This window comes from Argiope bruennichi, chromosome 3, assembly GCF_947563725.1.
Source record: "Argiope bruennichi chromosome 3, qqArgBrue1.1, whole genome shotgun sequence".
Lineage (NCBI taxonomy): Eukaryota > Metazoa > Arthropoda > Arachnida > Araneae > Araneidae > Argiope > Argiope bruennichi.
The window spans coordinates 30127987-30149237 of NC_079153.1; the positions used below are offsets into that span (position 1 = coordinate 30127987).

Consider the following 21251-nt stretch of genomic DNA (forward strand, 5'->3'; position numbering starts at 1 on the left):
TATGAATTGCTTAAAGGAATTTCATAATCTTTTTTCTTTTAATTCCTTAGGAAACATTCTGGAGAAATTATATATCATTATCTAAGGATTTCTGTTCTAAGAATCTACATGAACTTTGAAAAATTTCAAATTGATAAAATAATATACAAATACTTTTTTTTTCCTTTTGTAGTTCGAGTGGTAGAAAAATATATTTAAAAAAAAAGAAAGAAACTGCAAATAGGATGAACTTCGGAAGAATGTATGATTTTAAAAGCTTTGATTGATCTGAGAGATATGCATAAAGAAAAATTCGTTTGATATTTTAAATGTACAAACAAAATTAACCGAGGGTCATACAAATATTGCAAAATTTTATTGATGATACTATCGATTAATTGTGTTTATCATACTATACAAACCAGAATTATCTTTGATTTTTTTTACATAAAATGAGAGAATAATATGAAAAAGGACATAACAAACAACTCGTTATGTCTTTTTAAAGTTTTGAAAAATATTATTAGCCCTATCAATTAACATAGTTATTTCAATAATAAAGACCTCGCCGACAATAAATTCAATAATTTTTCAAGATCATAAAATATTTTGTGGATTTTGATGATTGGTTTAATTTCATTACCAAAGCGAGTCGGGACACAGAGCCATTCTTTAAAAGCATTTTGATAAAACTTATTTTTAACGTAATGAGACAGTTGACAATCATAACATCCGGCCTTTTATACTAGCAATGCTATAAATTTTAATGTAAGTTTCTGAAAGTATTCAACGAGTTGTAAAATCATTGCTAAGCACTTTCGTATATTTCGATAAAACAAACTAAAATAACAAGTCTATATTTCTGCTGCAAATTGTTTGTATACCCAAAGGAGAACATAAGCATTTTTCATCCTTAAAGGATGCACATTATAAGGTCTTTTAATAAACTAACCGATTTATTTTTCAAATTTTAGTACATTTTTAATTTAATCAACATATTAATGGTTTATTTAAGAATATTTTTAATGCACTAATTTTGTGGTAATGGATTTTATTTTTAAAAATTTATTTTATAACCATTCAAAGCTGCGAGGCCCCCATGTTTGTATGAAAAGTCATTGATGTAGAAATTCTGTATTTATAAATAAGATTATAATTAGATGAACGTAATGAAACTGATAGGAATGTTCCCATTATTTTTATAAATAATAGAATCTGTTTTTCTATGAATTTTTTTGGAACTAACGAAATAACGATTGTTTTTTTATTCAGCCTATCTATGACTCTTTCTAATCCTATTGGCCCTAGACAGCAGCCTAGTCATAACTTCGTCACTGTATACACAACAGTATACAAGTATACTTATACACAACAGTTACATTTTTCAAATGCCAAGACTACTGTTAGAGAAAGTAATATAAAAAAATTTTTTTTAATTCAATTCCTACTTAGGTCAACAAAGAAAAATTTTATTTTAGTTACTTTTTATTAAATAATTATCAAAAAATAAATATCAAAAAATTATTGATTTTCACAAGAATTGAACTCGTATTCTTCACCTTCACGTGAAAAATACTGAAATCCTTGCATTTTACCGATTCAGCTACTGCCTGTTGATTAACATTTTCAGTACAAACTGCTAAAACGCTATTTAAAGTATTACGAATTAATTAAATTTAATAATTAATAAATTAATATTTTAAAAAACTGTATTAACATCAAGTGTCATCCACTAAAAGTTTAAAAAAAATGTATTTGAACGTGAGTGGATGAATAAAAAGTATTTTATTGACGATTGAAAACTTGAACAAGATACATAAATATATAGAGGGAAAGTGTGAATTAATAGTAGGAATTGAAAAAAAACGAGTCAAAAATGCGCAAGTAGAAACTTCTTTAACAACTTTCTTCGCTAACAAATATGGTCAAACAAGTGGATGGTTAAATTTAATAACGCGAGATATAGAATGTAGTCATACTGCGTTAACTATATGCAAACAGAATAATCGAAACAAACAAATTTTCACAAGTGTTCTGCCCCACTTATGAAATTTTCAATATTTGAGAAAAAAATCAATACTAAATTATCATGAGCGATTTCTCACCTATGTGTTAAATAATGAGGATATAAATCATTCAGTGTTGGAAGATTTATTAATGAAAAATAAAAGAGTGTCATTAGGTAGAGATGAACTATGTGAATTATTATTAATTAGCAGCCTTTGATGACCAGCTGGTCCATCTGAATTAATGCTTATTAAAGTTCTCAATTAACTATTTTATGTAATTTGGTCTCATAATAGGTTCTATTTTTAAGTTTCAAATTGTGGAAGTTTTATAACGCATTATATTATAGAAGAGCTGACATTATATGCCTGACATTAACTGTTTAGAAATTAGCTGCCAGGACCCGATTAAATTAGAGATCCTGTATTTACATAAATCGTGTTTGCCTTAAATACAACATAATTAGTGACTTAATTATATAAATAAATTAAAAATTCATAAAAATCGGGGGTTTTTTTTTCCAAAAAATATTATGTTTCGTCTTTATTACATTTCTTACAGACATCTGCTGAAAATTAAACTTTTATAGGTTTAATATGCAATAAGAGTTCACTTAATTTTTTTAATTTAATGTCAGTGTGAGGGCAACACGTTGATGAAAAAACTAATTTTTCTCATTCAAGCGTAAACTATTTATGCAGGTTAAATTTCATCATTATTTTGTGTGAAATAAATTATTAGAAAACATGCTTAACATATTTAATTTGATTAAAATTCAAACTTGATTAAAATTTGAAAATTAATTTATATGTTAAAAATTGATAAAATTGAAAGAATAATTTTTTTTTTTTGGATAATTTAAAAATTATTTTTTGTACTATAATATTTTCAGATGTTACCATGAAAAAAAAACGCCAAAAATTTAGCTTAATTTTTAATGAATTAAAATTTTGTTTAAAAAAATTGCTTTGAAATACACATGTCCACTTTCCAAATTATATATGTGCCAAATTTGGTAGTTCTAGATTAAACAGTCAAACCTGTAAAGCACCAACGCATACATACAAAAACACTCATTCATTTTTATTATTAGTAAAGATGAATTGTTGAAAAAATGGGATATGAAACTTATATATATTTTTTTTTATTTTTTAAAATTATTGATTTGAATAATAGCCATACTTGTGTCAGGCATATTATTCTTGAATATTGACTATCATCAAACGTGGTAGATGGATTTGATGTCATGAAACTATATTTGCTGAAGTCCAAACGAGGCAGTGATACTGTATAGAGCAAATCGCATATTTTTGCTTTTGTTACCGTTAATATGTTTTCTTAATAAAAACTAGTAGGATCGAAAACATAAATAGCATTAGCTTATTATTGATTACTAAGTTATATTTTTATTGGATATTTTTAGTAAAAATGTATATTTATGCACACAAATTTTGAAATATATCTTAGAACAGACTCTTTTTGGTGCAAAACTAAGCAAGTAAATTATTAGATGAAATGATAAACTGCTAAATTCACTGTTAACACAAATTCTACTCTTCCTAGAATTGTTGGTATAATATACTTATCTTTAAAAACAAGCAGCAGAACACTTTAACTGTGTGAAAGTTTGGCGCAGTTAAAATTTATGTGCTACCCTGCTCTTGAAACATCTATGCCTAAAAATAGAGCGTTTAAGGGTTGCTCTCGTTAAGAGATCACGAGGAAAAAAATGGCGCCAAATGGCGCTAATCATGGTTAGCCACTAGCCGGTGGTCGTTACGGTTACGGAGACAACGGCACGCACAGACGATCATCACTGCGACTTTTTAAATCTCACACATCTCGTGTCATTTATGGGTTTAACAAAGTCGGAATACATTTATAGAAGGTTAACTATGCCTTCAGATGCTTGTATCTTTATTGCAGTGAAAAATGATTGGAATTAAAGATAAAAAGCGTTTAAATATCAAAGTACTTAATATTCTGTCAGCAATATTCATTGGAATACAGAAATAAAAAAAAAATTATTTAAATATTATTAATAGAAGAAATTTTGCTATATTTTGGTATGATTCAAAATTCTAAGAAAGTCTCCTTCTTACAATTTCTATTAATTTAATAAATAATTTATATTTCAAAAGTGATGAAATCATTAACAGCAAAATTAATTTCGCAATAATATAATGAGCAATGAATTATGGTTACAAAATGTAAGTTAATATCCAGGTGAATTGAGTCTTAAATAATATTTTCAAATTATAAAGTCTGCGTTGAAGAAAGATTTAGATTATATTTGTTTTACAATAAAACAATGAATTCTTATTAAACGCTTATTAATTTTACTGATACCAATCATTGCTGTGTGTTTAAAAATAACAGTTTTTGAATAAAAAGTTCATGGATTTCCTAGTTATTAACTTATGAATTCTATTTCCACAATAATTTTTTTTTTAAAATAATCGCTTGAAGAATTTCTGATTTTTTAAAGAATATCCAATTTTACTTCATAATCATCTTATCTTGGTGAATCATTTCAAGTGCGTTTTGTAATTCGTTTGAATATTATATTCTTTGTCTGGCGTGGGTAAATATAAGTGAAAATGGTAAGATTAAGCTGGCTAAGAAGTTATGGCTTTGTATATGATACCGTCAAAGTATATAACACCGGCATTCTATTGAATGCCTAGGCATCGTATATAGTTCCGGATGTTTTTAGGCAAAGTATGAAAAAAAAAAAGTCCTAATAAGGCTATAATATAAATGACGTGCATTCCTCAAAAATACAAATGTTATTCTGAAAAAATAATGAGAGGGCCATTAAAAAAATGTATTCAAAATACGTAAAGAAAAATGAAAGTTTTAGAAAACAAAATCTATGCCTTTCTTATTAAGGGAAACAAAACTTTCATATAAAAAAACAAGAAATTAAAATCAAACTACTCGTTGCAACAGGGTAGGTTTGAATTACATTTTTCAAGCAAAGACATTTCGTATGTTGGCTTTTTGCTTTATTCGAAATGAATCAGAGATCATACTTTGCCGGTTTCTCATTTGGCATTCTACAGAATGCCTAGAAAATGTGTAAAATATGAATCGTTTCATAAATTGCCGGCTGGTTTTAGGCATTATATACAATGCCTAAGCATTCTGTAGAATGCCGGATTTCATACTTTACCGGTAACATATACAATGTCGGACACTGTATACTAAACCATGACCAAATCCTCCAATATAGCTAAAATGATCATGAACAAAATTCAGAAAAATCTTGTCGCTTTGGTTAAAAGTAATCTTTATATATTTTTTAAAGCCTGCTTTTTAAAAATATTTTGAAATTAAGAAGGTGTAATTTTATACAATAAGGTAATCATAAAAATACTTCCAAGTAACAAATATGTATTAAGCACTGTTCAGCTCCTTTTGAATATTGTTAATTGAGCATTATTACTCCTAAGTATTATTAAATTATACATAAAATATATTTTTTTATTTGATTTAGTATAAATTATAACTTTTGATGGGTACTTATGTAAACTTTTTTAGATATATTGAGCAGACAAATTCAAAAATATTACATATTTCAGTAATGAAACTCCATTGTTTTTTTTTTAGAATTAGATTGAGAAAATTCACATAATATATAGTAGTCTTCAATCTGCAGAATTACATTCAATTTTAAAAACGTTTTTGAGATTTTTTTCATTGAATTAATAACCGTTAGACTTTTTTTTCACCTTTCTGATACTTAATTATAAGGATTTTTTGTTATTAATAAATTTTAAACTACAAATATTTTTTCTTTACATTTTGCATCATAGTATATTGTAACATATATTGTTTAAAACACAAAACACTGATTTAAAGGACTTTCGATTTTGTAAATACTTTCTGTCTTAATTATTCCATGGAATCAAAAATATACTATATATGAATAATAAGGTATATATTTTTGATTTTGCCTTCTTCTTGCTACATAAAAATGAGATATTTTTATAAAACTATATCCAGATCGAACCTGAATGAAATTTTTCCAATAAATTGCATCAAATTCTATGTATATATAGAATTTTCTTTAAAAAATCGAATTTCATGCTTCATTATATTTTTAAATGTATTTCTTCTAACTGCAACTTATGAATGAAAGATCCCATAATTAATGTAATAAATTAGTTGAAAAGTCGTATTATTTTTCCTTCAAACTTTCATTGAGAATTTATTTTCATACGGCTTTCCATTTCATATCAAATCACTTAAATTTTTGTTCTGTCGAGGCCATTAAATGCTGAGTAAGCTGTATAAAGTTCAGTTCTTCCTTTCTGCTTCCGAACACCTAAAGCGGAAGTTACGTCATTCATCTTCGGACGATTCTGCGTAGGCTTTTGACAGCTTCGGACCCAACTCATGTATTTTATCAGCTATTCATAAGGTTCTCAGACGGGAAGTACTTTGACTTCGTCTTCGGATTCTAACCACAACGCATGCTTATCTGCCAGAGACGTTCTTTCTTTTTGAATTTACTTCATTCTTATGAAGAAAGGAATTTATGAAAGAATTTTATTTATATGCACTTGCTTTTCTTTTTTTTTTTCTTATATTTTTCATAATTTTGACTGTGAATAACATTTAAGGTATCCGACTAGGTTGTCAAAATGCTTTTTCCAAAAAAAATTTGAATTTTTAGAAAATATATATAATGTGAAAGTAAAGTTCAAACTTCGTAGATTCTAAAACAGACTTTGTTTTTAATATACGTAAGATAGAATAATAGATACAGTAGTTTCAATAATACACAACAGATGAACATGAAATCGAAAAAAGTGGCATTTTTAATCGAAAATGAGTAATTTATTTTATTTTTACCGCAAAATTCTCCAAACTAACATTTTATATGTTTTATTGACTCTCTACCTATTCAGCCGTAGTTTGCATTTTTCTTTCTTTTTTTCTTTTTGGTATTTCTGTTAAAAAAGCATGAAAAGTACATTCATTTCCAGCACATTTGGATGAGCTAATTTACAAGTACAATATCTAAACGCATTTTCTGAAGAATGAATATTTCACTGAGATTGATTCACAGAAAGCGTGACATCACAAAATTCATTCAATAAAATTTCATGAAATTTCAAATACATGTATCCAAAACCTTTGAGGGTGTAATAGACTGCAGATTTTAAGATAGCTTCAGTTAAACATGTTTTACAGACACTTTCAGTTCAAAACATAGACAAATTTTGCCAAAAAAATCATTAATAGAAACTTCAAATGCTCGTAAAAAATTTTATTAATTAAAATAATTTTTATCTTGTGGTCTATTACTGTGATTTGGGCTATATATAGGTGAAACAAAAATAAAACATTTCCATTATTTTTTTTTAATTTACTCTGTTTTTTTCTAACATTGAAAATTTTGCTAAATTTTCATTAAATAAGCAGTTTTTTTTTTTTTTCAAAAACTAAAGGCAATGAGTGTATTTTTTTTTTCTTTTGTGACTTTTCAAGTCTGTTTTAACTATTTGTTACAATAAAAAATGTTTATGTATCATTTTTTTTAAATTCATCTCCGGACCTAGTTACATACCTTAAAAGGATTGCAATACCACACTGTGTTCGAATTTTATAATTAATTATCTGTCTTTGACCCACCAGTTGTTCGTCCACTTTATTTATAACATTAATTAAGTAATATCAATCAGCTTTCGTGTCTCATAATACCAACTGAAAGTGCTATTTTTGAATTATACTTGCTCTGTAGCTCTGTAAATGAACAAGTCTGAGGATTCTTAGAGTGTAACTATAGTTGGGAAGTGGCGAAATGAGTTGGTGAATTAATTGACGAAATCGATGCAATTGCTGGGGCTGGTGTCTATCTCAAGGTTTTATTTAGTGACATTTATCAAAATGTAAGGTGGGAGAGGGGGCAAACGACATTGATAGGACGTCTAGACACCATGAGCTCTCAAATGAAACATGGTACTATGATTGGAATGGGGACTTAGTCATGAATTTTTCATAGAGAATGTATAGTGAAGTGTCTGAGACTTGTCGTGAAAATATTGAGTAATAGAGAACAGGAGACAACTGAAGATTTCTCCAGGGTTTTGGGATTGTAATTCAGTATTGTAATCAGTACAATAGTTGAGGCAAGGAAACTCTATGTCATAGAGAATGTACTTTTTGAGATTTCTGTTGGAAATGAGGGATGGGGGACAGGCAGGCATTGATGATAAATATGCATAAGAGGCATGAACTTTTATGGGTAATAAGAATTGCCAATATCCAACTGGTTAGTTGGTTAGCTAACCAGTTAGGTTAACTACCAACTGGTTAGTTAACTTAATGGTTAGAGCTTGGGGATTGCTTTTTAGGTTTTCATAACTAATTTAAATATATATATATATATATATATATATATATATATATATATATATATATATATATATATATATATATATATATATATATATATATATATATATATATATATATATATATATATATATATATATACACAAAAGTATTAGAATCAAGTTAACAGGAAAAACAAAAATCACATAAAAATTAAACCAAAAAAATTATTAAAAAAATATTAAAATATATATATATATATATATAACATAAAATGCATAGAAAATATTACAAAAAATATTTCAAAGGGTATGAGGAAATAAAGATAATAGATACATGCAATGCACGCATAGACACACTATATTTAGAAAATGCGAAACTATGCATTTCATAAAATCCTTCAATAAGAAATTCAATATTATGAATTTATTTCAAAAAATTATCATGACAATATGCTCAAATCCTAATGTATTCATGCTAATGCACTGAACAGGATGCTGTTATGCAATTATTGGGAAATAAAATAGTTCAATGTAATATCGATTGTATCAAATGAAACATAACCAAAAGAGATCTTATAGAAATAAAGGTAAATATTTCTTAAAATTTTTTAATACTCCAGACAGTTACTATGTGATATAAGCAGCTGTAGCTATATTCATGATCGAGAAATATAATTTCTGGCCCGAATTACATTCTAGTATTGATTACATGAAAGTTACATCCTGCGTGTGGACTTGATGCATCTCAAGTTTGCAGTTACATTGATGCATGCTTTTATTTGTCGTTATCGATTTATTAGAGTTAAAAGTTAAAATTTTCCTTATAAGATCTAATTATTCATCACTCATTATTATCATTATTCATTATTCATCATCTTCATTAATTAAGTTTAGATTTTGAGACAGAATCTTAAATAAACTACTTTGGCTCCATCCTAAGAGATATCTAATTAGGATATTCTAATTTAACCAAATATTTTGAAAACGTTCATCTTAAAATTCTGTTATTATATTTTGACAAATTCACAATTTAGCTTCACGAGATTTTAAATGGTGGCAGTTCTCATAACTATATTATTGCCATGAAATATCAGATTGTTTAGGAATGCTTTACCTCAATTACGTATTCTGTATTATTGCATTCCATATTGTTAATTCTAAAAACATGTTATATCCGAGTAATTGTATTCGATACATTCAAAATATAATTATTACGTAAATACTTCACCTAATTTATTTGATTAACATTTCTTTTCAGTTTACAATAAAAATATTGCATATAGTAACGAAAAGGGTTAATAATAGCCAAAATATATAATTTTCAGGATTGAATTTAACGTACAACTTGCTAGTGTATATGTATAGTTTTAAAGAAAGTTATCGAATGTGACATATTATGTATTTCTTCCTGTATATGTACAAGGATATTTCTTATACTTATATAATATATTTCTTCCTGTGTATGTATGAAAGTGCATGCTAACCCAGTTACCAGAGTATGGATCAGCTCGTAATATCAACTGGGATATCTACTTCTTAGGTACAACCACCACCCAGCCCCACTGAACGAGGCAGTATCGACAGGATTTGTTGTGACTGAATGCTGTCTTTAGCATAACTCGTTCATAACACCGGCATATTCATCGAATTGTCATCCTCTTCGAGACGGTTGGCCCCCAGCGACAAATTGGTCAAACACTGACCTTCTTCCTCATCCGATGAAAAATCGATCAGATTACATATATAAAAACAGCAGAACTTGAAACTAATAACAATAGATAGCGGATCTATATGGGAATGATATAGAAATATCTCGTATTCAGCCTGTATATTTCATATAATCAATTATAGAAAATACAATTTCTAAGAAAGCAGCACAAATTCAGTGACTCTACTGAACAGTAGACCCTTTTAGTTTATAAGTTTCTGCAGTCAAATTAATTTATTCATGGTAGTTGATTCTCGCCACCCCTGTGGATACACGAAAAGGTGGGGTTCTGGCTCCTCCCATCGATGACGGAACATACTTCCTTACTGAAGGGTTTTACCATGGCCCTTAGAATTCTACCACAGTTCCCGCTAGTGTTGCTGTTGCGGCGGTCCGGTCATTCAAGTTTTTCCGTGTACCTTCGAGCGGGGTGGAGTAGTTAGTTGGGACTTACAAAAATCTGCAATCTGTTTTTATTCCATTTGAATATTGCAATTAAAATGTTCCGAAAATACTCGTGTATAGTTCCAAAGAGGATCGCGGGCCGCGGTGGTAAGTTCTCGACTTCGGAGCAGGAGGGTTTCATGTTCGAGATCTGATTCCATAGAAGAACCGTCGGTCGTGTAAGTGGGTTTGATGCACGTTAATACCGTCGGTGACAAGCGTTCTCCTGCTGGTTTTTGCGGAAGTTTGGAGAAGGGGGTGCCAGCTCAGGAGTCCTCCTCGTCATCTGACTGAGGTTCAAAAGTATGAAGTCCGTCCCAACATAACCCTAGTGTTGCTTTAAAACGGGTTGCTAATATAATCAAACTAAGCTAATCCAAAGAGGATCGTGGGAATATGCATTATTGAGGACATTTTGAATGAGTTACAATTCTGTCCTTTCAGAAAAAGATTCGCCGACGGTTCGAGAAGGAGAATGATACTGCTGAGAAAGAAGAAGAGGAGTGCAAGGAGAAGAATGGACAAGAGGATGAGGAAGGAAAAGGAGCAGCGGTTATCTTTTCCTTGAGAAATCAGGTTGGAGGACTTATTCGGGCTCTCAGAGTATTTCAGGTAAGCTCCCTTTTCTCTCTATATATATTTTTAATTTTGATTATTTTGCGGACTTTCCAGCCTCTTGAAAGTAGTAATAGGTAGGAATTTATAGGTAGTTATCCTAGATGTAGAGAGCAAAAAAATTTCATCTACAAACACAAGAGCGCGCACAAAAACGAATTGAAGTTTCAGTCAGTTAGCAGTTACAGAGCAGTTTTCGCTGATGCGATTCATTCCATTCTGCCTCTTCTGTTTATATACTAGCTTCCTTCGTGCTGGTTTTTCTAAATAGTTGCAAAAAAAATAACTTTGACAGAGTCGCCAGTCTCAACAGCTGGACTAACTTCACCAATTAACTTTACTACTTTGTAAATTTATCTGACCAATCAAAATATATTTATTGTGTAAATATAATTTAAAATAATATTATTTTTGATTGTGATTCATTATAACTCATCATTATTTGTTCATAGTGATCTAAAATAAAATTATTAATTAGGCCAGCGAACAACTGGTCACCAAAGTTAGTAGTAGTAGGTTATTAATGATCTTGAAAAAGTATGAAAACATCAGAATTAATCTTAATGGAATTGAAATTCAAAAATCTTAATCTTGAGTAGGTATGTTTCCACTTGATATGAAAATAAAAGAATTATTGCATTTTCATCAAGTTGTAATAATTAAAGTAACAGGAGAAAGTTCAGAAAGAGTTTATTTGTTTTTACAGGAGAAAAATGTTAATGTAGCGCACATCGAATCCAGGAAATCCCGCAAGAGACCCTCTCAGTATGAAATCTACGTGGATGTTCAATGTGAACAGTCTCAAATCAATGACTTGCTGCACAGCCTGGAGCACGAAGTGGAATGCGTATCCTTGGAGCAGTTCGAGAAAGGGGAAGTGCAAATTTCCGATCACCCACCTCCCACGCCCACGAGTCCTGGACTGGAACTCGGTGAGGTTTTACATTTATGATATAGTTTTCAAAAGATAACAGATATTTTTCCACAACATATAGCAAGTAAAATAACAAGATTTAATAAATTGGGAATGTTCTTTTCCTGAAAACATTATCATATTCGTTCTTGTAAAATAATCTCGTATAAAGGGAGACCAAAACGGCAGGTAGTTGTTCTCACAATTGGTATTGAATAAAATCGTCTAAAATCAATAAATTTCATATTTTCCCACTAATGGTTGGTCAATATTGTTTTTCAATTTTAAATTCTAATATTTCTTCGGAAACTATTATGTTAAGAAAAAAATATTTAAGATATCTTATTAAAAAAAACCCTCTAATCAGTGAGGCTGTTTTGGTTGCTAGGATATTTTAATCTAGATTCTATTATTTTTAATTTTTACTTGCTAATCATAGTTTTCAAACAAATATATTCAACTTTTTCTTTCTTCAGAATCGCAGTGAGTAGGTAACTGCAAAAGGTTTCCGGAAATATTTTCAACAGAACGTGATTGCTAATGCTTTTCTTATTGAAGAATTTTTAAGTACTACTTTTGTTTGTGCAATTTTATAACGTGGGATAGAAACTCAAGCATATGTTTAACAAAAGTGTGTTTCTCTATTGTCAAATTTTATACGAATCTGGAATTTTGATTTGAGGATCATATACCAATCACATCTCTCTCAGGCGATGAATTTTTATGTTAATCATTTTAAAATATGCAATCAGAAATAATACTCATCAAATAATTCCAAAATTAAACTATAGGGAATATTTTGATCAAAACTTTCTTGCAAACTAATAAAGGTAGTAGCATATTATTAAAATCATATTACTGTCGAGCAATAAATACGAAATAGATTATTAACTTGCAAACGTAAGCAAATTTTTTTGGCAAATTATCGCTAGGATACGATTAATACATAAGTACCTGAAAACCGAATTTGTATTTTGTACGTCTTTTTCCTACCGATTGGAATTAAAACTTGACACAAAACTGTAATTATATTCTCAAAATCACATGCCAAATTTTATATATTTAAATCATTGCATTTTTGAATTGGCGAATTTATATGCTTGAGAAAATACAGACATACAGACAGTCAGTCCATTGATGGATTCGTTTCCAAATCTGATATATATCTGCATTTTAGATGTTAAATCTGTGCATAACATTTTCCTTTTGTAATTATTATAATCACTGTCATTTTGATTCTGAAAGCAGAATAGATAAACTTTTTTTCTGAATAGTTTTCATTCAACCTTTTACAGAAATCTACAATTTGGTGTAAAGAACTCTATGCCAAACTTCATAATTGTCTGGCTCCAAACGTTTTATATTTATTATGTTCATAGACAGATTGACAGAAGGATAACAAACAGATATGATTCCACAAATGTGTTTTTTAGATTCAGATATCCCTGAAGCGTAAAGATTCGTCAAAAGATCGAATTCGAATTTTTTTGGCTATTAAAAACAACCACAGATATAATGAAATATACAATATTCTCTCTATCTCTTTCACTTTCTGTATACTTCATATATGAGAAAATAAAAGAAAAAAATCATCTAAATTTGGTAATCTTCTTAACCAATCTTATTTGTACCATACGAATTCGACTTTGTTTAATAACTTTCTGAGATAGTAAATTATACTTTGTTATATGTTATTGTAATGGCAAAATGTTTTTTTATCATTTTATTAAAGCTTTTGATGGCATGCCTTGGTTTCCGAGAAAAATGTCTGACTTAGATAAATCAGCGAAGAGAGTCTTGATGTATGGAGCTGAACTTGATGCTGATCACCCGGTAAGTTAAGAATTCTGACGCGAGTCTTTGTTTCACTGACACATTTAAACATTTCAATTCTGCAAATTATTGAAAAATTAACAGGAGAAGTGCGAAGTAGAGCAACAGTGTGTACCAGTTTTCTTGTATTTGAAAGAGCCTGTTAGTGCGAAAGCGATGTTATCGAAAAAGGCAAAACCTTTTTGAGGACAACCGTCAATTTAGGGAGAAAAAAAAGCACATTTCTTTTTCCGCAAAGATAGTTAAGTCAACCATCTAACTCTCCGACCCGCCCTAAGGCACACGGATTTAAACCATAGAACTGAATGACCGGACCGCCGCAACAGCAATTGGCGGGAACTGTGGTTGAGTCCTAAGGGCCGTCACCGGCCACGGTACAACCCTCCCCGAAGGAAGTACGTCCCGTCATCGATGGGAGGAGCCAGATCCCCCACCTATTAGTGTACCCTCCAGGGTGGCGAGATCCAACCACCATGCCGGAAGCATCTCATCCTCATTTCGAGGTGCCCCCCTGAGGGTCTCCGCAAAGATAGTTAAAATTAACTTTCAAATCTACGATAAAAGTCTTTTATGGAAAATTGAAATAAAATATTAAGAATGATTCAGGTCAGAAAAAGAACTTACAAAAAACATGTCTCTTAGAATTTCGACAGATATTAGAATAAATCAGATATCATCAATCTACACAATGGTTAAACTTCACACTCCATCTCAACAATAATGTTCAGCTGTATATGCCTGCTCAAATTTGAGGCCTTGCTGCCAAAATTCGTTAAAAGAAAATTTAAATTCTGCAAAATGAATTTATCCTTATCAAGACAAATGTGCCATGGTATATAAGAAATGATGCCATTTACATAGGACTAAATATTAAAACCTGCAAAAATTTCATTCAAAAGCTGTTGTAAAATTGTTTCACATAAGTAAAAAAAAAAAATACCATAACTCAATCAATTGCCAGTCTTCTTCCGCGCACAGAAATAGAAACTATTCTTACCCAATGTAATCAACCCCCCGGGGGGTGGCACCTCGAAATGAGGATGAGATGCTTCCGGTATGGTGGTTGGATCTCGCCATCCTGGAGGGTATACAAAAAGATGGGGGATCTGGCTCCTCTTATCGATGATGGGATGTACTTCCTTCGGGAAGGGTTGTACCGTGGCAGGTGATAGCCCTTAGGACTCAACCACAGTTCCCGCCAGTGTTGCTGTTGCGGCGGTCCAGTCATTCAGTATTATTTATCCGTGTGTCTTCGGGCGAGTCGGTGATATGACTGCCCAATGTAACCATCAAATAACCTTTTCGTATCAAACTACTCTAATAGGTGACAACAAAATTTTAAATATTTTTGTGTATGACAATAAGCCACAAAATATACTAAAGTCACTCATCAAACTGTTTCATATTGGTTCTTATAACCGTATTTAATTGGCATATGAACTGATTTTTAAGTAAGTTTATGAAAAGAGGTGCACAAATTCAGAAGAATAGCAGTGGTGCTAACTGTTAGAGACAACAGATCAGTCAGTGTTTATATATTCATTCGCATAGATCTTATAACCGTACCCATAGATACCGTAGTGAATATCATACTAGAAGAGTTCGTGTTATTATCTCAATGAACATTAGTAGGAAAGGTTCATACTGACAAAATCTCATTATTCATTAAATTGTGTTTTTTTATTGAGGTGTCAGTACACTGAGTACACTTAAAACACTGAGCAAGTAGTGAGCGATTGAGTCATGTCTCATTCAAACATTTAAAAACAGTCCAGAATATAATTTAAAGAAGAAATTATGTGCTATTCAGTTTTGATATTTTTCTTTTCCTAAAGCTCATGGAAGTATCAATTGTGTAATTTCTCAGATTAACTATGTTTTATTTTTTTTAAAAAAACTTAATATCAACTTATATATTTTCCTAATTTGAAATTAGTTTTTAATTTATTTTATTGCCTAATATTGCTTCAGGACTTCTTTTTTCTATCACTGCTCTTTCGAAAAATTAATTCTAGAACTTTCGGAAAATTGATAAACTTAAATTATTACTCAATTTTTAAAAACTGGCTAAAGCAAAATAAGATTGGATTTCTTTTCATAATGAAAGATATTGTTATTTACGAATAACTACTTAAAGTCATTTAACTTTTTAAGCCTCTTCTCATTAATTCATATATTTATTTTAATTATACCAAAGAACTGAATTTCGGATATGCTGAATCAAATTTTTAATAATATTGATCGCAAATAAAAAAAATTATTTCGTCCCAAGACCTTGAAATGTATTTAAACTTCGTCTATATCTTTTTCTACTAGTTAAGTACGATTCTTTGACCCATACAACATCGTTTAATCCATAGCATTTTTTTAATTTTTTTTTTTTTTTTTTTTTGCTTTATATTCATTGTCACATCAAAAAAATTCAAAATATTATTTCTGATGCATATTATGCATTAGAAATAATAAACAAATGAATTTTTCATATTAAAAACCGAAGTGAAATAATAAAGAAATAGCAAATTATTCACTTTGATTTTTTTAGGGTTTTAAAGATGAGACGTACAGGAAAAGGCGCAAGCAATTCACCGATATAGCATTTGACTACAAACAGTAAGTTTCGTATTTAATAATCAATTGCAATATTTCTAATGATTAATTAAATCCTAGATATATTAATATAGATTGTTAAATAAATATAGCAAATAATAAAAATACAGCTTCTATTAATCTGTTTTTATAATTTTCAAAAATAATTCGAGAAAATTTCATTCAAAAGTTCATATATTTAAAATAAATTGTTTGTTATGTAGAAATACCTGACATTTTTCTTATTGAAAAAGCATACAAAAATAAGAATGTGAAAGAAAAAATAAAATTGAAACTTAGGAATATCGAAACTTATGAAAATTATAACCTAATATGCTCAAGATAGTTTAAAGAAGTAATGGTGTTTATATTTTTTGCAGTGGCCAGCCTATACCTTATGTACAGTATACGCAAGAGGAAATACAAACATGGTATGGAAAACATTTTTGTTGTCTATAATATTAAATACAAGAACTCTATATATTTAAATAACATAGAAAGCTTTGTCTATTATATGTGCTTTTTGATAATAAATGTGTGTGATTCATAATTGCCTATATATAATTTGCTTTAAACTTCAAATGTTAATTGTTTGCTCTAATGCCTGCTTTTTATTAATCTGTAATTAACACGAAATATTTCTTACAGTAAACCATTGTTTATGAAATCTAATGTTTGAACTAAAAATAATCTTAACAGAGAAGTTCAATCCTTCAATGCTTTACAGCAAGTGATGGAAATCACACTCCTTTGGTCAAAAATTTGAGGATAACATTTTTTTTTTTTTTTACTAATTTTAATTCAATGAATAGCTTGGTTTTTACACAACAGTACTTGAATAATAACTGCTTTAAGAACCAGTAAAAGTGATCTTTAAAACTTTCTTATATATTACCTAATAAAGATGGCCACGGTGGCCTGTGGTAAGGTCTCGGCTTCGAAGCCGGAGGGTTTCAGGTTCGTGACCCGATTCCACCGAAGAACCGTAGTGTAAGGAGGTCTGTTGCATGTTAAATCCGTCCTGACCAAACGTCCTCCCACTGGTGTGGTGTCGAGAAGGGGGTGCCAGCTCAGATGTCGTCCTCGTCATCTAACCGCGGTCCAAAATTACGAGGTCCGTCCCAAAATAGCCCTAGTGTTGCTTCAAACGAGACGTTAATATAACCAAACCAAACCAACAAAAAGTGTGATCCATCTTCCCCACGTATAAAAATTAAGAGCTTTGGACAAGGCCGGAATGGCATGGGTGCTCCCATTCTTATATTCTAAGTTCCCTCTCATGAGTGTTTTATGCTTCGTAATGAAATGAAGAAAATCGAGCGTAGATTTTGGGCGACTTTTTTCCAGCAGGTAGAAATCAAAATTTGACACAAAACAATATCACAGTTATTGCTTTTTCTGTTATCATTTTACATATGAATGTACAGATCGACAGACGGTCAATCCTTTAACAAATTTCATTCAAGATGTGATATAAGTCGTCACGTTAAATGTGTTCGAAAACTGTGTACGAAATTTTATGTATCCGATTCATTATGCTTTGTAGTTTTCGTCTTCACTTGCATTGGATCAGACAGAGAGACAAACTTTTTCTAAGCAGGTTTCATACAAAATTTGATAGAAATCTAAAAATTTGTTTTAAAGACCACGTGTCAAATTTCATCCGATAAGTTCAAATTTTGTTTTATTAACTTATTCACAGACAGGCAGAATTTCAAAAGAGTATTTTTGGATTTGGGGAAATATGAAACGTAGAGTTTCGTCAAAATCTGATGGTCGAGTTTGTTGACGATAGCAGACGCTTTATATATTTCGTAGTAGAGAAAGTAAAAAATAGTTAGAAAGGAGGCGTCTTGTTTAGTTCTTATTTTCGAAAAACAGATGAATCTGGTGTCTTTTTGATATTATATTTGTGATTTCTAACTATGCACTGGTATATTTTTCGATTTATTTCAGGGGTACAGTGTTCACCCACCTCAAGAAGCTGTATCCCACTCACGCTTGCAAAGAATTTCTTGAAAATTTTAATCTTCTCATTAAATTTTGTGGATATCGGTAAGTGAAGATAAATTCATTTTATGGATGAAAATAATCAATGAATCATAAAACTAGTGATTTTAAAGAAAGTATGTCATTTGAGGAAATAATGTTTAAATATATCTTTCAGGAAGAACAATATTCCTCAGTTAGAAGACGTTAGCCGATTTCTTAAGCGTAAGTCAAGGCGTCATTTTTTTATTCATTGTCCTTGAAAAAAAGTGATGTAATGAACAATATTTCGAATATAGTTTTAAGAATATCGTTAAATGTAAAGCCAGTAAAAGCGGTCACTCTTTCTCATATATTCTTTGATAGTAAATGTACTTGTATATTATTAACAGCATACTATCGGCGAACAATAATTACGAAAGAACATATTAAAGTGCCAACTTTGGCGATTTTTTTAGATATTAATCGTTGGACCCAAGCACCAGAAAGCTTAATGTGTATTTTGGATAGATATATATATGTATGTGTGTGTCTGTGTGTAATGATATTTTAAACTTTAATTTCAATTTAATTAATTTCCAAGATTTTATCTTAATTTAGCCCATAGCAACTTTATTCAAAAATATTCTCTTATTTCTTGATCCAATTCCACTGTCTATACTTAATTAGTTCCAGAGAAGCTATGTAAAATTGTTGAATCAGCTAAAAGCCTACTTCCCTACACACCGCTTGAAGGAACAAAATACCGCTGGCGAAACAAATTCTTTTTTAAAACCTCCCCCTGTGTTTCCCTTACCTCGTCGACGCGTGTAGCAAAAATCCCTATCGAAATCTTAATAATATATTAGCACTATGAAGAAATATTTTCCCTGTCAATTTCTCAGGTTATATAAGACCAGGGATAAAATGTCCAAGAGCTTTTTCCTCATTCCTCTCTGTGTCGTTCTGTGTGGTGTCTGTGTATGCCTGGTCGCTTGTAAATATGCCTGCTTCTCCAAAATGAAATAAAACGATGTCACGAAATTAAAAGTCTTTTCACTGTCTTCGAAACACTGCATTCTGCTTCAAACAAAATAATGCTTATGTATATATATATATATATATATATATATATATATATATATATATATATATATATATATATATATTGCCGTTTGGGAAGAATTAATACAGAAATAAATTTTTGTAACACAATCACATACCAAATTCTATATATTTAAGTCATTGTGTTTTAGCTGTCTCGTTTACATGCTTTTTAAAGTACAGACCAATAGGCCCTGATAGATTTAGTTTCAAATTTGATACGGGTGTACATTTTAGATGCCATACTAATTTTTTTCTTTATAGCTTTTTATATTTCTAGGTTATCTTGTGTATTTAGATTCGGAGAGTCAGATATACAAACTTTCTCTAAATAGATTTTGTTCAAAATCTGATAGAAATCTATCAATTGGTGTTAAAATTATATACCAAATATTATCCGTCTAACACAAAGTATTTTTGAACCATCATCCTCATAGACATACGAGTACAACTCCAAATATGTGTTTTTCACACTCAAGGGGGTCTGAAATATGGAGTTTCATCAAAATGTCGTGTTCGGATTTTTTGACGATTACGCTACTTTCTCTTTGTGGTGTAACCGTCAAAAGTGACTATCTCTTCAATAGTGGTTATCTCTTTTTGTTGCTATTGTTGGTACATAACACAGATTCTCTTTCTCTTTCAGAGAGAACCGGATTTCAGCTTCGGCCTGTGGCTGGTTATCTGTCTTCTCGGGATTTTTTGGCGGGACTAGCCTTTCGGGTCTTTCACTGTACTCAGTACATACGTCACGGCTCTGATCCCTTTTACACTCCAGAACCGTTAGTATGAAATTATTATTTCTTACGTGTTTTTTTTCAATGCATAGAACACAATTCTTAAAATAGCTCGTAATGAGAAGAATCTCAGAATAGTGTGGCATTGTAGGATGTGCCATTCAAGTGATAACTATCACATGAACATTCGTCAATTGTCAAATGCATGCAAAATCATTGTTTTAAACACTACTGGTATATATCATAAAAGTGTTTCATAGTAAAATAATAGTTGTCACATCTCATAGAATGTACAAATGTAGCAATGTACTCATGTAGCTGGTACATCTCATAGGAGTGTATAAAAGTGTAGCAATGCACTCATGTAGCTGGTACATCTCATAGGAGTGTATAAAAGTGTAGCAATGCACTCATGTAGCTGGTACATCTCATAGGAGTGTATAAAAGTGTAGCAATGCACTCATGTAGCTGGTACATCTCATAGGAGTGTATAAAAGTGTAGCAATGCACTCATGTAGCTGGTACATCTCATAGGAGTGTATAAAAGTGTAGCAATGCACTCATGTAGCTGGTACATCTCATAGGAGTGTATAAAAGTGTAGCAATGCACTCATGTAGCTGGTACATCTCATAGGAGTGTATAAAAGTGTAGCAATGCACTCATGTAGCTGGTACATCTCATAGGAGTGTATAAAAGTGTAGCAATGCACTCATGTAGCTGGTGCATCTCATAGGAGTGTATAAAAGTGTAGCAATGTAGAGTGTAGCATTCAACTGATAACTCTCACCAGCATTCTTCAATTGTCTAGTGCATGCAAATCATTCGTATCTTTTATGGAAAGATGGTACATCTCAGAGTATGATATGCTGGTATATCTGATCAAGGCCTGATAGCTAATTTCTAAATTGAGATAGATTGACATATACTGTCAAGTTAAAAATTAAGGTAAAACTTCATATTTTATGTTATTCGAATCAATAAAGGCATTTCTGAAAAAATAATGCAATCT

The 21251-nt window shown here is 30.4% G+C and overlaps 1 protein-coding gene across 1 annotated transcript in view; it reads left to right on the top strand.

The window, feature by feature from the left end:
• The window catches only part of LOC129963249 (tryptophan 5-hydroxylase 1-like), a 48503-nt gene that overhangs the window by 19314 nt on the left and 7938 nt on the right, over positions 1-21251 (top strand). Inside the window, exons 2-9 of the mRNA XM_056077486.1 lie at positions 10930-11097; positions 11807-12032; positions 13746-13846; positions 16389-16456; positions 16813-16863; positions 18389-18487; positions 18600-18646; positions 20151-20286. Coding sequence (XP_055933461.1) covers positions 10930-11097; positions 11807-12032; positions 13746-13846; positions 16389-16456; positions 16813-16863; positions 18389-18487; positions 18600-18646; positions 20151-20286 — 896 coding nt within the window. The remainder of the gene's footprint in view (positions 1-10929; positions 11098-11806; positions 12033-13745; positions 13847-16388; positions 16457-16812; positions 16864-18388; positions 18488-18599; positions 18647-20150; positions 20287-21251) is intronic.